The 17,029-nt window shown below is 41.5% G+C and overlaps 1 protein-coding gene across 2 annotated transcripts in view; it reads right to left on the bottom strand.

The window, feature by feature from the left end:
- Positions 1-16,821, bottom strand: part of SPATA13 (spermatogenesis associated 13) — a 161,621-nt gene extending 144,800 nt beyond the window's left edge. The window contains exon 1 of one of the 2 annotated variants that reach the window (XM_069808138.1): positions 16,410-16,821. In XM_069808138.1, the coding sequence (XP_069664239.1) occupies positions 16,410-16,487 (78 nt within the window). In that variant the 5' untranslated portion in view covers positions 16,488-16,821. The remainder of the gene's footprint in view (positions 1-16,409) is intronic. The other variant, XM_069808135.1, reaches the window with a different exon arrangement.
- Between the last annotated feature and the right edge of the window lie 208 nt (positions 16,822-17,029).

The following is a 17,029-nucleotide window of genomic DNA, read 5'->3' as shown; positions in this document are numbered from 1 at the left end:
ATCGAGTGAGTATTTGATTGGAGAGTTTGATACAGCCTGGTACAAAGCGAAAGGTCATTCACAAACCCTCCATCACGAGTTTTCAACTCCCACACTGTGACCAGGGTCATTCTGATCTATGCATTTGATTTGTGTCTATCCCCACTCTGGATAAGATGACAGTTTAATAGGGTTGAGAGAGCACATTTGAATTAGTAATCTGATTTAAAGGATCATTTGTAACTTGATTTGAAACAGCTATTTTTATAGCGTGGTGAGAGAGAAAGGTTTATATACTATGTCTGTTTAATTTCTAGTTTCCTCCACACTTTCTTGCTTCATTAAAAAATGAATGCAGAAACATCAAAACACCTCAAAAATAAAATGTGTGCTTATTCTTAACATTGGAAAAAATTCCTGCAGAGCACCTGTTCACAAAAAGCATATAAAACAGTTCCTGAGAGGAAATACTCCAGAGAGGTTATGATAAGCCACTAGATCCTACAGTCCTTGCCATAGCAAAACTTTTTTTGAGATGTATTTCTTTTAGTAGTTTGGTGCTTCTATAGTCATATTCCTTGCTGCACCAGTAGAGGCAACACAGTCACAATGTTTAAGGATTCTGCTGCACCACTGGGCTGCAGCAGTTCCCACCCCAACGAGTCCAAATCACCCGCACTACAGTGATAGTTTGCTGGTCCAGTTCACAAATACTGAACCAACGTTATCATATGGCCCACTGTATTAAGGACAGATGAAATCAGAGCTGGCTTACCTTTATGTGCCAGACTGTATTTCTGCAACAAGAGCTGAGCCATCCCCACTTCGGTGGGAAGCTTGCATGTCATAAATTCGTAGCAATGCACCTCTCCTGAAATAGGCCCTAAGTCTTCTTAAAGGAAATCTGTGTTTCAGGAGTTCATCAGGCTTAATACTAGATTGTTCTAAAGCAAGTAATATTCAATAAGCCCTCATAGTACATTTACAAAGAGTATGAACACATCTGGTAGCAAAATGTCTTCTTACCAGAAGTCAGGTAAGCTGTCCCTTGATCTTTGCTAATGTTCTCCACACTTTTCTACACAATCTGTGCTGCAATTGCATTTTGTCAGCTAGTTCTAAAGATTATAGTGGAAAAAAAAAAACTACTAGTAGTAACTTCCTTACAAAGATAAAATTCTGGACCTATTAAAGTCATGAGGAGTTGCTACTGATTTTAATAGTTCTGGGATTTCAATAATAAAATCTGCAAAGTTGATTACATGTGGTTCCAAATCTATTTTTTAAGTACTCTGAAAATAAACTGCAGAAAATTTGCTTTACCATGAATTCACTTAAGGTGTTATTGGTATAGGCATTATGATGAGGCTCAGTAAAGGAAAAATTAGATCAAATAACAAAGGGAATTTCCTAAAAACAAAGACCATGAGATAGTTTCTTAAAAGAAAAAAAAAATCCCCAACACTAAGCCCATTTAAAATTACTCACAGAACGATCTCCCACTCCCCACCAGAGACAAGATCTTTCTTATGTCTAAACTAAATGAATTTGATGGTGGCTTGGATAGCAAGGGTGAAACACGACGATGCATTCTGGCTTTCACAAGAGCTCTCTTTGTGATCTAGTGGAGCTCTGCTAACAGGAACACAGGCATCAGCCTTGCAAGCCCCTGAAGTTCCAGTCCCAAGTGAAACAAATCTTGGTCACGGGGAACTAAATATATCCAACAGCTATCAGACAAGCAGGTCAGTAGCTTGTCCAGGTCAAGCCTTGTTGTAGCTCAGGCAATTCCTTTCCCAGCATATCAAAAAATATAGAAGTCATTGCAGAATATAAGTGGGAAACAGACTTCTAAAGGCTTTGCTTACTAAATAACTTCTGTTTAAACTGAACTAGAATTATCAATTTATAAATCCTTTGGGGCAGAAATTCTTCACATTTGTGTGGATAACATCTAACAGAATGCAGCTCCATTACGAACATATTTTGTGGGTGTAAAACACACTATAATGGTAACTAAATATTAAAACAGATCTCCACGCATAGCTATGTCAGAAAGCACCATATGCTGTCAAGGTCAGCATTTTTCCCCAAATGTTATCGCCCCCTGCTATTGCTTTTACGGTGGTTCATCAGAACTCAAGTCTGCAGCTCTGAAGCAAGAGAAGCGTGCAGCAGTGTACCCACTGCTCTGCCTACACAAGCATACATATCCTGCCCAATTTGGTAGGTATGTTTCATTCCAATATTGTAATATTCAAGTTTTATCTTGTTTAGACTGCAAACCAAGTAATGCTGGAAGTAGAACAGCTGATTCCCACTTGCTTTCTTCTCCCATATTCAGCAGGTAATTGTTGTAAGTTTAAAACACAGAATGTGTTCTGCAAACATGGAGTTTTAAGGTAGGAGATGACCCAGCCCCCTCTACCAAAATAGCATCATCCCTGTCTACTCGTGATGCCACCATTAACACAAACCTCTTACATAGCTGTATTGATTTCACCAAGGGGCAAAACAAGACTTTCAATGTTGGAAACTGCTCTTGTAGGTTACCGGAGTAACAACGGCACCAGGGAATGGTCCATTAACCTCAAGGGGTTGCACTGACATCGCTACATTAAAAACAACAAAGGTCTTCAGTGCAGATGGTGCTGCAAGTTTCTACATCTTCCTGTCCCATTACCAACTCCGTAACTTCTGGTTCTTTTTAAGGTCTGAATTCACAGCTTTTTAAATGGCCCACGACACTCAGGGTCAGAGGCACAAATGGTCCAACCAGGGCATCCTAAAGCTGAAGAAGACCATCCCTTTATCTGGAAGAAAAGAGTGGCCAAGAGATACATTTCTAATGTCTTATGAAGCCTTGTAGTGTGTGCTTAAACTAGCTTCAGTGCAAAGGATTTCAAATTGCATTGCAATTATTATGTAACTTGGTTTAGTGGTAGGTGTCTCTGCCCATGGCAGGGGGGTTGGAACTAGGTGATCTTTAAGGTCCCTTCCAACCCAAAACATTCTATGATTCTATGATTAACAGGCTGGATCTATGCTGCTTGTCTGATCATGCTGTCAGTAAATCAAGGAATACTGTGGTCATAATAATTTTAAGAGGATATATACGCACACTCATTCTGATTCTTTGGACTAGACGTTATTTTGAGGCTTCTGAAATAAATCTTTTCCCTTTCTGCTTGCCTACAAGAATACAGCAGCTTTTTTGTTAGCTGCCTGCATCTGTGTTTTTGTTTGGGAAACAGATCCGGCTTGACTTGACATTGAATTAGACCTGAAAAGATTAATCCAAAGCCCAGAAAGCTTGTCCCTGGATTTATAAAGCATTAGACTAGACCTCAAATGTCTAGACCACTGTATCCTTTCACCAGCTGAGATATTCAATCCCATGCCCATCAGGGGCCATGTAAGTCAATGACTGTCAGAGGGTACCTTTCCCAGGTTAACTACCTGGTTCAGAATCAAACTTTCCCTCACTTTGGCTTTAGCCATTTTAAAGGAATTAAAAGGATGAAAATTATCTGAAGTTGGCATTTTCTTTTACCAGGTTAGACTCATTCTGACTCTCAGTCACAGTTGCTCTGCTTTCCAAAGTCACATAACAGTAGAGTAGCTGTGGGAGTTTGGATGTGATGAGCTCAGTACATTTCTTGGAACCTGCTCTTTATTGCATAAATCATATGGATTTGGGAACAGAAAAGCTGCCAAGATATGGTAAGAGCTACCAACCATATGGGCATCCAACCAACGCTGGACATCAGGTAATATTTGGAAAACTTGGAGAAATTGTTTCATTCCTGCTCCAGCTTTGCCCTATCCCTAGCTGGGACAAGAAATTACAATACTTTGCAAATGCATCTCATTAATATGACTATTTAGATAAATATCCATCTTTCTGGATGTATGAGAAAACTGGGCCACAATTCTGAGCTTTTTGAAGTCCACATTAATGGTAATCACATGCTCTGCAGTGTATATCTGGCCAATAGAAAACTTTAAGTCTTTTTTGTGTTTGTAAGAACTCTATTTGCCTTGGTGAAAACCTAATGAGGAGCCTGTTATGTCTTCCAATAGTTTCTCTCAGCTAATAACATTTGCATTACTTCAGGCTGCAGGAAATAATTTTTTGTAAGGATGAGTTTTCATGTGTCTGGGTAGACTTTAAAGTTAATTTCTTCAGCAATATTTGAAATTACTACTTCCTGCTCAGAGCATTAAAATGTACGAGAACAGAGGTACTGGGAAATCCTAATAAAAACATGGGAAAAGGTCAGGCTTTCACAGCAAATTTCCATAATTCATTATGGATTCACTACACACGGACAGGCTGCAGTAAATTGTCCTGCTGACAAAACTGCAAAGAACAGTGAATGGAACAAACTGAACTGCTCTGAACGCAAGGACAGCAATGAGATCTCTAATTGGAGAAAATGAATTCCTCAGAAGAGTTTAGCCTGCAATCTTGGATTCCGAGTTTTACAGCAGAAAGAAGGCAATTACAATATTCCAAGTGATTCAGGTCATGTTACTTGAGTTATACATGATGCTTTATGTCTAAATTCTTCTAAATTATGGATTCTGTAAGTTATAAATGGTCCCCTCCATTTAAAGCAAGAGTTATTTTGCAACGTATGCAGTACAACTGAGAGGAGAAGGCAGTGGCAGCTTTCAAAAGCAGCTTATTTTTCTGTACCCTGGCTAAAGCCAGGCTTTTGTCCTGTTGCTTTAATGGTTTTACTTTGTTGTTTCTTTACTTCAATGTGGTATAAATTATTCCCTCTCGCTGGTGATCTTTGGGTGTAGAACTGGGCAGAATCTCAAAGTCTGGAGATCATTTACTAAACCTACATCTTTTCTGACTGGCTAAACATTGGCACAAATAAGAACATTAGTCACCATCATGACTAATGTTCATTAGTAACATTTTTAAGCTCAGAAACACAGCAGCTCAGATTATCCATCAGCTTAGAGAACCACTTCTTCAGTTAGTGCACAAATGAACTGTGCATTGCTCACAGGTAGAAATGTTATTCTCCTTCTGCTTTACAAACCTGATATTTGACAATATCTAACCTGGGATCCGGGAATGTTTCCCACCTCTTGCATCAAGGTCCATTCTCTGGCTGCGTACCGAATGTTTGTTGAGATAAGACTCAAACGCATACCATCACCCATCTAGGCCCTGAACTACCACACTACTTCCACTGGAAAAATATGAGTAGGTGGGATCCACTGCACAGGCCAACATGCCTCCCTGTAAAGATGACTGATGGACCAGGGCTTTTGGGACACCTGTAGAGCAAGCCAGGCCCAGAGTTTGGAAACAGCAATGACACTGTCCAGTAAGAGAGGGCTAAAGCACACACATGGGCCTTCCTAGCCTTCCTCCACAAGTGAAAATACCATGTGCTTCCTAACCTAGAAACTTGGTCATTACAGATCTCCCTTAATGAGACCGTTCAAGTCATTAAAGCCTGCGATCAGTGACAACTTCAAAGCTGTTCTCCTGAAAAATACTGAGAGAAAATTGCAAAGGTGTTTTGTATCTTGCCAAAAAAAATCAGTAGATATTCCAAGGACTCAGTCACTGAAGGGAATGATGCATGAGTTTCAGGATGATTAATGTTTTTTGTAATTCAGGGACAAACCCTGGTCTAAAATCCTTTGAGGTAATGGGCACTGGACCCACTGAATGCTCTAGTTTCTTCAGAATACAGAGATTCATTGTGTTGATGAGTCACTAGTTAATGGTTATAATAGTGTACAATAATAGTGTTACTGGAACAGCTAATCTGAATTCGTAGAAGGCAAACAACTGCAAACAGCTGAGCCTGTCATTGCCTTCTAATATAGTGTTAAAGGTCAAAATGGCAGCTTTTTGAAGAGAAGAAATGCCTGGTTTAATGGTGAACCAAAGAAAGTATTAAACCCCATATACTTTAATACTCTTTAACAAAGCAAAGTCTGCAGGCTGCACGCAGACACGTTACTGATCTCCCAAAACACAGCTTCAGGGCTCTGTACTTGCAGGAGCCCTGTGCTGTCACCAGGAGAAGGAAGTGGCAGCCACAGTGTTAAATGCTGATGCAACACCTTTGCTTTCAGAGACAAGTCAAGTTTTGGCACCCAAATGAAAGAGAACATTTTCATAAGTGATTGTTTATGACTTTTGGTCTATGTAAATCTCCTGTTAATGCGTTAGGCCTTTAAAGAGGTTTAAATGGCGAAAGCCTCTCAGCTTATCTTTGAGCTTACCTGGAGTTACAGTGTTCATCCAGAGCTTGGTTATATTATTGCCTGAAGGGTGACAAGACAGTTAGAGAAGAGATAACAAGAAGTCTGTCATACCTCATACTCTATACCCTGGGTTATGCACAGCTCACTGTTTCATTCCTTTTATCTAGTAATATATAAACTTTAAATGGAAAACTTTTTGCTCACTCCAGTTCTCTCTTTTAAACACTATTTATTTCTTCCCAGCACCATTTTACTGAAAGATGTGACATGAGCAGGGGCAGAGGAACCCCTCCCTGCTATAGGGCCCAAGCAGTACTAGTGAAGGTGTACAGCCAGCCTCCCCTTAGCTTTGTCCAGCCTGGAAATGAGCCAACAGATAATGACAGCAAGGTGAAACATCCCACCTTAAGACTGGAAATAAGAAAAACAAGAGAGAATGAGTTCATATTGGAGAACACTTGCTAAAAATTCCTCCTCGTTTGTACATAAGTTCAGTGCTGCTGCAGACCCCTGCCACTGCCTGGGTGTGAGGGGCAGAGCCTGCAAAGCTGGCACAAGCCAAGCCTGGAACTGGCCAGTGGAGGCCAGTGTGTTGCTGGTTAATATTCAGAGGCACTAATTCATGAAATTCTGCATGGAGGCAAAAAATGGGGCTTCGAGAGTATTTTGAGAAATATGTTGGAACCCTGCTTTGCTTAGGCTCCTCATTCAGCTTGGGTGCTGGAAATCAGAGCCAAAGGAGATGTGGTGACCAGGGTAATCCAGCGTAACATCCTTACAGAGCTACTTGCTGATCATTGTAGGATGTAAATCTCTCTTCATGAACATTAAGAAAATACCCATTGCCGTGATGAGTATGGTCCTCTGAAACCCTCCCTTGGAAAGCGCTAGGTGTTAGGATGTTGTCACATCTCAATCAGAGACAGATAGGACTGCCTAGTCAGAGGACAGAGAGAGGGATGCTTAAAAGCATGAAAGGAAGTGAATGGCATGGTCTTTCCAGAGAGTTAGGTGTCTGTCTGTCACCACTGTCCCTGAACCCAAAAACCTACCTAAGGAAGCTGTTCTACCCCTTCTTTCTGATCCCAGAGGACCCCACAGCCAGTAGGAAGGACACATTTCCATCTCGGTGTGAAGGTAGTGAGACCTGAGGAACTCCATGCAGTATCCTGTATTTCTTGACGATTGGGATCAGTAACAGCCGTGGAAGCAAGTGTAGTCTGATCTGCAATCACGTGGACAAACTTGCCAGTTTCCTTGGGAAACGGGTGAATATTGCACTGTGGAGCCTCAGTAACTGCCAGAAGCTCACTAAGGCAAAGAATTCTTTTTCTCCAGTTGTAAATAAAGATTTTTAAACTATACTTTTCTGTCTGACTCCAGGGAGGAGGTGTTGCCAGGGAACATCTTTTGTGAAAAGATGTTAGCAGTTTTGCAAAGACCCACCGGGATTTACAAGTCTGGTTAGAAGTTGCTGGCCTTATAAGAAACTTGAATAGAGTACAGCTCAGGAAATATTTCTACCACATTTTGTGGCCACATTGGGAGTTAAATAATGTATGTAATACATGTTTTCTCAACTGCCCACCCCCAGCACTTGGAGGTCCCTGTCCCTGCTGCGGGGGTTGCTGAAGTTCTTCTAAAGCAGCAGGTAAGTCATTGTGATTTACAGGATGGCATATTACGATAAATTGACACATATTTCTTTAATGTCCTAGGTTGTGATGTGAATCACAAGAACTCTTATCAAAAGTAAAAAATTAAACTGTCATCCATCAGAACTCTTGCAATGCCAGTTAATGTCATACAACCCTTGCTTCTGCAAAAAATTAGGCTAACTTTAAAAAGGAGAGGGGGGACTGGACACAGTTTAATGCTCAGGTTATATAAACATCACAGCAGAGTGCTCTCTTCAGAGGAACTCTGGGTTTCACTCATCCCTGCACCATCTCACTCTCATTTCTCACATGTCTTCGGTCATGTCTGAACTAAAGCAGAAAGCACTTTAGGCCAGGGACTATGTCTTTTTTATATTTCATAAAGCACCTAGGACCCTTTTAGTTGCACTAAGACAATGGATATTGTATTAAGAGGAATGAATTATTACTGCTGTGGAAGGAGATTTCCATACACTGCTCTGAGTTTGCGACTGCTCCTTTTATAATAATAATAGTGAGAATAGCTTCAAATATTATTAAATAAGGCATGAAGTGTCTAAGTGAGTTATAATACCCCGGTACTACTATGATTACCAAGCACTAAACACCTGCATGGGAACAGAAACTGAATCCCATGGGCAAAATACATAGCTGCTCTGTCATTTCATAATGTCTTGTCATCAAAATCAGTGTTCCACATAAAGTAGGTTTATTCTTTTTGGTCAGAATCCAAAACTTCACTTCTACAGGACAACTCCTAAACTTCCCCCATACACACACCTCTTTGGTTTGGTGCTGTGTCATCATATTTTCCAGTCTCTGTACTGCTCAAATCAACACTTTGTCTTCATCAAGGACCTTGCAATTCCCACTTGCAATTTACTGCTTTCTAGGCATTCTCTCCAGTGACAGCTTTCAGTTCCCATGCATTTGCTCTCTCCCTCCTATTTCTTACCCCGTTTCATCTTACAAGACTACTACCTCTGGTCTCCTTTCCTAATATCTCATCAGGACAGTAAAGAATGACTAAAGGCAGAGCTGACGTTAACTAGTAAATGCACACATTTTGAGTTTAATATTTGAAATAGCACACATCCATCTGTGTGTCTCTGCGGATGTACTGTTTGCATCTCCCAACAGATCTCCTGTGCATTACTTATCTGCTTAAATTTTAAACTATTTGGAGGAAAAATTAGCACTTGTCACTTGGGAAAGCAAATGTGATCAAGCAGAGGTTTGACTTCACAGTTTGCATTTGACATCAGCTTCTTGTATGGCTGCATTTATTCATTTAGGCTGTGGTTCTGTGATGGTGTATCTAAGAACCACCAACAGTGTAAAATGGATCTGGTCAGACATGAGAACATGACTGCAGTTCAGACAGATTAAACACACTATACAGGAGAGAGTTTAAGCTGCGTAATGGTTCCATCCTTTTGTGGAGGCGTTTTATGCTGGCTGCAGGAGGGCAGATGTTCCTTGATCTAGCATAAAAATGGAAATGTGCAGACAGATTATACCTGATTGGGCATAAAGCCTGACAGTACAAAATAGATCCATCAGTGTTTTTGAATAAATTTGGATCAGCAGTGTGTTTATGTTAAATCAAAGTTTGGCTTTAGATGGCCATGGCATTTCCGATGAAACATGAGGATCCCTAATGGCAGATTTACCATACTGTCTAACCATGATGTTCAAGACTGACACATGTTCTCTTCCCATTGTAGCTCCGTCAAATTAGGTCGTTAAGTCCCCTAATGTTCAGGCCTTTCCCAGTGCATCTCCCTGCCAAAGGATATGGACCAAAAACTCCCAAGCAAAATTTTGGGTTGTCCCTGGAACTGATTGATCATCACCTCTGCCAAGAGTGCAGCTGTAGGAGACAAGTGTTGTCACACTGGCAGGACTTTATCCCCTGCCCATGTAGTTCAACACAACATATATGAACACTAACACCACTGACTGATGCCAATGGAGCTGCAAGGACTCAGGCCAGCTGTATCTGCCAGAGGCACAGAAGGTATTTAGGTATTTCTAATAATTGCAAGAAAACAGAAAGATTTAAAGCCAAAGGAGAATCCTGACAACTTCAGCTGCAATCCATAGATATGTGGCATAAGCACTGACAGAGGTATAGCCAGTCTCACTTGTGTTTTGCACTGCTTTCCAGAGCAAGCCACCCTGTGAAAGGAGCAGCACAATACGGTAACTGATTTCCTTCCTTTCTCTTTCTATTCTAAAACTTTAACCAATAAAGATATTCTGATGCAGAATATGGTAAGAATTGGATAAGAAACACATTTTTATACCCATAAAAAGCCATTTTCTTGTTTTAAATGATATTTAAATACCTTTTTTTCATTTCCAGCTAATAAGCATAGAAATCAGTTTCAGTATCCAGTCAGACAACAGAACAAGCTCTTAGGATTTTGGTCATGAACCACTAATTGATGGAGAAATGAACACAAAGGGAATGCTTCCCAGAAACAGAAACTTCTTACAGAATTGAACAGTGTTTGCATGAAGGAATCAAAGAATTCCAAATCTCCAGTAAGGTAGTTAAAAGTAGAGGTGGTACACTTGAAAACAGTAATGGCAAAATTTATGCAGTGATTTGCCGCAAATAGTTTGCCCAGCTCTAACCAGTCCTGTCTTACAAGTGAAGAGACATTTCCTTGTGGGAATTACACCACAGTTTAGCAGCTTTCACTTTATCCTGTCCCTCTCTCTCTTCCATCTCTCAGTTTAACTGCTATCAGGAAAAAGAAGCTGAGAAGCGTTGTCACAACAACCCATTTGAATGAGTAGCATACAGAAGAGAGGGAGAGAAAGTGGTAATCAACAGCCAATATCAAATATAAAGGAACTCGAGCTGGTACTGCTCAGAAGAAAAATACATAAATGACTAGACATAGCCTCTAGTAAAAATACCCATCCTGAACTTTCCATTTCTTCAGTGTGAAGACAAAGGGTCAACATACACGGGCAGAGCTGAGCCAGAGCAGTTTTGATTTCATTGTGCTGCTCTGAATGTTGTTCATTTGCTACATTGCAAATAATGGTCCCTTTTTGTCACCGCAAGAACAATAACAGTGACACCAAAATGCTTCTCATGCCATTCAGTGCAAGTCACTGCAATGATTCTATTCCGGCCTCTGCTTAATTCTGCTGTCCCGATTGCAGCAATATGTCCGTGGTTTCCGTGGTTCTTCTCCCTTGCTCCGAGTTGCACAACTACTTTGTTTACAGCCTATTTCTTCTCGCTGGAAACAAATGGCTCCGATGGGGGACTCCAGCCCTTTGGCATTCAGAGAACCCCCGCTGAAGCTCACAGGGAAGGAGATCTTTGCTACCATCTGCTGGTGAACTGCAGTTGGGCATCAAACGAGCATCACTGACTTGATTTTCTGCATCACCTCACCCCTCAGCAAGAATCTGCTGATCCATTTCAGTCACTTTCATTTAAGGGTTTGGTAGGAGGCTAAGAAAATACTGATATTTTTGTGGTGTGGCAAGAAGCCAGCACAGGTGGGCTTGTTGCACTGTAAGAAAAATAATCAGGGAGAGGTGGAGAAAGGGATCTCAGTCCTCTAAAGATGAGCAAATCTCTGCTAGCAAGACTTTGGAGGAGACATGTGGGAGCCACAGAACTCCCAGAAGTGTAATGATGGGAAGAATACCTTGGTCTATCATCATGGCTCAAGGTAATAAAGCTCTGAGATTGTTGCTAGAAATAATAAGTCATCACCTCAAAAAGTACTTGCTTCTATGGCAGTAGCTCCCAAATCAGGCATTGTAATCCCAAAAGTGATTGTGTCGGTGTGCAGTGGGGTTCAGGGTTGCTGAGCAAGTATTTGAGGTCATAGACCATTACTGGACTGTGAATATTATGAAGAGTGAAGGGAATTTGTCCACCTCTCTTTTGGGTGCATTAAAAAGGAACAAAATCAACTAACAAATATACAAGATGGGGTGCATCTGCACTCATGAGCAGGGAGAAAAAAGAGATGTCTCACATGCTTGTCAACCTTGAACAAAGTTCATAGAAGCTGATGTACAAATATCTGGCATATATATTGGGGAGCTCTTTAAAAGCAAGGTGAAAAAAAGCATTTGAAATGAAGACTGAGAGCAATAGCTGTTTCTGGATGTTTTTTCAGGGAACTTGCACTTGGAAGTATTTAGCAGCTCTAAACTTAACAGTTAGAAATGGTTACTGCTCAAGGAGAAATGTACTGTTCTACAAGCTGAAAACATCCAAGTAAAGAACAAGCTGAAATTCTTTCCCACAGGTGCTGAGCCTCCTCAGCTCTGTCACCTCCCTAGCTTTAACAGGATCTTGGGAGCAAAGCAGCTCCTTGGACTAATGCAAGACCTTCCTGGATTCAGCCCTAGAGTAATCCATTGCAGCATATGCCACACTTACGCTGCCCTCCTCCTGCACTCAGTTCTCTCCCAGGTGCCATCACATGAGGATGACATTCATCATCACCGCACTGTCCTTCTGCTCATGATCTGGTCCTTTGCTATGGTGCACTAAATCCATAGATAAGCCTGTTCCTGTTTGTACTGTATTTACCACTGTGGGTTTTGACACTGCGGGTGTATTTAGGCACTACCACAACAAAGTAGTAACAAACCGTTCACTAATCTGCACATACTCTCGCTGAACTGGGCAGACAACTGTAGCTCTATGTAAGTCTAACCAAGGTTTCTTAAACAGCAGCAGGGAAGGGTATTCTGAGCCAAAAAAGCTGTGTGCTGCCGCCCACTTCCCACGCCTCCCATCCTGCCTCCCCACTGGCCCTTCACAAGCAAAAGCACTGTATTCAACTGGTGCAGAAAGAAAGCAAACACTAAGCTCCCGATTTTTCTGGTTTCCTTATCACAGATATTGCTCCCTTCGTAGGATTCGAACATTGTTCTCACATCCTTAGGGAGGAGTTTACATCATTATTTCTTAACAGCCTTTCAGATGACAGGTCCCTGCCCCAACGGCTGTAACTGCCAGGGAGAGGGCCATTGTGCAGCTTTCGAAAGTTGGCAACAACGCGTTTGGGTCGGGCTCCAACTGCCTGCAAAGCCACCCCCAGCTCATTTATCTATCCATGTCAGGGAGATAAAGCACAGCATCAGTTGGCAAGAAAGCCCCGAGTTAGGTTGATCCCCATCAAGTGAATTTCCTGGCCTTGAATAGAAAGCCACAAACCAGCAGATTTTGCTGCTTCCCCCCATACAGTTCAGACAGGATTCAATGAAACCAAACCACCAACGGTAAGAGAAAATCAATAGGATTCAAGTGTAGCTAATCCTCAAGAAGTGAGTACATTCTGTAACTAAATCTGCTTGTACCCTGTGAATTTGAATTGCATTCATCTAAGCAGCGTGTCATCTATTCACAGGTTAGGAAATGAGTGGTAGGAGGTTGTTGGTATATCAATAGCTGCATGATCTTGTCATCTGTTCTTAAAGCCAGGTAGAGGACACCAAAAGGCACAATATGAGACTCCCTGAATGTTAGCAGCAACTGATTGAAAATGCAATAGTAATTCCCATGAGTGAACCCTGAAAAGGCCTTTGAAGAGGGACTCTGGCCAAGCTGATGCCGGCCGCAGTCTGATTTGTGTAACCCACACATATCTCGGAGTACTCAGCCCTCTGCTCTGCCGACCAGCTCCACGCCTGTCAACAGATCGAGAAGTACCGTCAGCCTGTTCTCTAAGGAGCAGGGAAATGAGCGGAGGCAGACTGACAGAGAGAGGTGAGAAAGAGCAGACCAGTCCCCTTCTCCAGGCTCTATAATAAGGATGCTTATGATTTATAATAAAGATGGCTCTTGCTTTGGTTTTCAAGCATTGGTACCTATGTGAAAAGGCATGTTCAACTCTGAGCCGTTCACATTTGTCAACAGCCTTTCCAGCTGTCACTTCCCTCTAGTTGTCCTGTGTCCATACCCTCCCCCACTTCTAATTAAACTCGTTTTTACCAAACAATGTTTTGACAAAAGCAACGGGGTTATGCCCTACAGACTGTGAAATGTCTGGAGCAGGAGTCCTGTCTTTCTTCCACTGAAATGTCATGTAAATGAGTATTTTGCATATAATTAGAGTGGGCTTTGGCCAGAATATTTTTCACCAATACTTCTAAAGAGAAATTGATTTCTAACAGAAATGAAAACTGCATAGCATAGGGCAGAAAGATAACAATTCAGGACAGAACTTGCACCATTCCTCCTGGACCCAAGACGTGTGCCACAGAGTTGCCGCATCCTCCTGGCCCCACCACCCCGTGGAATATTCATCTGCTGGTCCTGCTGTGGTATGTGGAAAATGGAAAAGCAGAACATCTCAGCACTACCTGCAGGCTGAGCCACTTACTCTTGAAAGAAAAAGACTTAGCAGTCTGAAAATAGATGTCTCTGTCCTCCCTCCTCCAGCAGTGATGTGACCTCTTTCAGCTGCAAGGAATTTAAATTAACTTGCAATACCAGTGCTGTTCTGGCTGATATAAGGATGTAAGCAAGGTAAGGTTGTAGGGAAAACGTATCTTTCATTAGCCTCCTACTGTCATAATGGAAGGCTTGTGTGCCTGCAGCCTTGTTGGATTTTTCCAACTGTAAGTGTTGGTCAATAAAAATATTGTCTCCCTCCACGAAGCTTTCCTTAAATTAACTTAGCATTACTTATGTAAGCTCTACTGCAGATCCATCTCTTCTGCTGGCTTGGCATCCCATCTTGCTTTTCCATATAATTGTGCCCACTTTCTCACATATTTTTTACTTAGTTAATCAATCAATGTACTACATTTCAGGAAGTTCTACTGTACCATGGTTTCTTTTAGCTTTTACTTTTAAGCATTTGCTCATGTTTGCACATTGCACATATCAAATAATTTAAATTATGCAAATAATGAAAGAGCTAGAGAACTGGAAAAGTGTGCCAGGATGCACTTTTCAGTACTTGCCAGTTTGTTCCAGAGGGATTTACTACAATGCACTTATGTCTAACAGCCCTCAGCAATGTAATAAATGAGCACTGAAATGCAGCGCTCAGCTGGGTTATATTTGCATCCATGTTTGCTGTACCAAGAGCCCATGAGCCATGGTCAGGTAGGAACACTGCAGCGTGGTAAGATTCTATCCTTTTCCATTTCAATCCCCTCTTCTAGGTGCCTTACAGCCTAAAGGCAGAGGTTTGTAAGTCCTTACAACTCTTGATACGAAGGCAGAAAAATCTTCAACACACCATTAGCAAGCATAGGTAAGGCCATTTTCTGTTGTGTTGAAATGATCTTTTATTACCATTTAGTGAATACACATGTTTGGGAAGGTAAGTTTTCCTAATAAATAGGGAAACTGAAGCAATATTACCATAGACTCTCCCACAGAGGGAGGGTGTCCACTATAATTTTACTCCAAACACACTTTGTTCCAGTAGATGTTTTTTTATTTAGCGTACGATGCTAGCACAGACCTGGGCTGGGGCCACACTGTAGCAGGCCCTTTAAAGATCTTCTAATAACAGCTTCTGGGCAGTGTCTACCTCACAAATCAAGAGAAAAGACAGGTCCAAGACTGAGAAAATGATACAGCAAAGATATGTGACAACTACTTATGCAGCATAATGAATCATGAACAGCTAAAGCAAGAGAAATTACCCTGCTCTGCCACTGTATCTAGATATTCATAATTGTCTCACATCTGAAAGGCACAATAACAGACAGAGGTCAGGTTCCTACAGTAACTGCTCTCTAAGTAACAGACTCTAAAATGAAGGTCTTAAAGCAACACTTCAGAAGATAGTGGCTGTCTTCTCAAACTGAACTGTAGTGAAAGCACACACTCACTAGAAAAGAAAGGAAAGGTAATGAACCTGGTCCTGTCTTATCCTGACAATGCTCTTCAATATGAGATGAGAACATTTGTCTCAAGGAAATGAAGATCTGAACTGAATCACTGAATGGGATAAGGAGCTGAATGTGCAAAGCATCTCTGGCTTCTGCCAAAGTTTATCACAAACCCATGCCAGGTAAATTAGGCATCGAGGGCTTTTTCGCTTCGAGTCCCTTACCATCAGGATGCAAATATTTCTAGTTTATCATACCTTGGTACAGTTCACAAATCCTTGCAATCCCTAAATTATCTAGGAAGCTTGAAAGCTTTCCCCAAACAGTGTCCCTTCCTTACAGAAATGAGTAGTTTGTGTTTATATACCTCTCTGGATTTGCTGTTAATATAAATACAGTGGCATTTCCAGACCAGAATGAGGAAAGTGAGTATGAATTTGCCTATTTTAGAAGTGAAATGAGAAAACCTTTAAAAGCAAAAGAATAAGCTGTTCTCTAGAACCAGATCCATTTAGTCTAACTCCAACCAGTCGTGCATATGCCACTTTGCAGTGCAGTTCCCTTAAAACATTATTACTCCCCTTAAAAATTTGTAAACATGGCCTACAGTTGGGAAAAGAGTTTAGATACTCATTTTTCCTGTGCCATCAACCTTTTTATATGATGCATATCTGAGCTTACCTTCCATGTGACGGAGGGGCAGGCTGCCAAGGTGAAGGTAACTTTCTCTGTCACTACATTGAAGGTGACACGAAACATGGTTTGTATTCCAGTGGCCTCACACCCAGGGTAGGAATCTTCAGTGACGGTCACACTGCTCACTTGTGTACATGCTGCCGGGCTCCTGTCACACTGCACTATACATTCGGTAAACCCATAACGTTATGATCGAAGCTGAAGCCTGAAACAGCTGTAAGGGTCCAGCTTTTCCCAGCAGCCTTGCTCCTGTGTGTCAGAACTAATCAGATTAGCTGGTTTTACTTGTCTGAGTTGGGACTAACAGGTTAGCAGAACAGTTTGGCTGGGGGAAGGGAGCAGTAAATAAATCAAATTAGGGCATTTACTAAGCAGCTGAGATTTCCTTCCTGCTCGCCTTTGTCTCTTTACAGGACTCACACAGAGCCAGAACAATGCACCACAAAAACGCAGCTTTGTTTTAGAGCAGCTCTTTGTATAGGACAGTCTCTCTAACTTTGCCTTGATTTGATTTGGTTTTGGTTGCCAGTGATCACCAAGAGGAGAGCTCTCCCACAGTGGCCTGGATGTTGTGCAGATAAACAAGTCTCAGACAGAAAAGGCAC

Source organism: Haliaeetus albicilla, chromosome 20 (assembly GCF_947461875.1).
Source record: "Haliaeetus albicilla chromosome 20, bHalAlb1.1, whole genome shotgun sequence".
Classification (NCBI taxonomy): Eukaryota; Metazoa; Chordata; class Aves; order Accipitriformes; family Accipitridae; genus Haliaeetus; species Haliaeetus albicilla.
The sequence above is the reverse complement of the archived record's forward strand: the minus strand, read 5'-3'. Positions and strand labels throughout refer to the sequence as shown.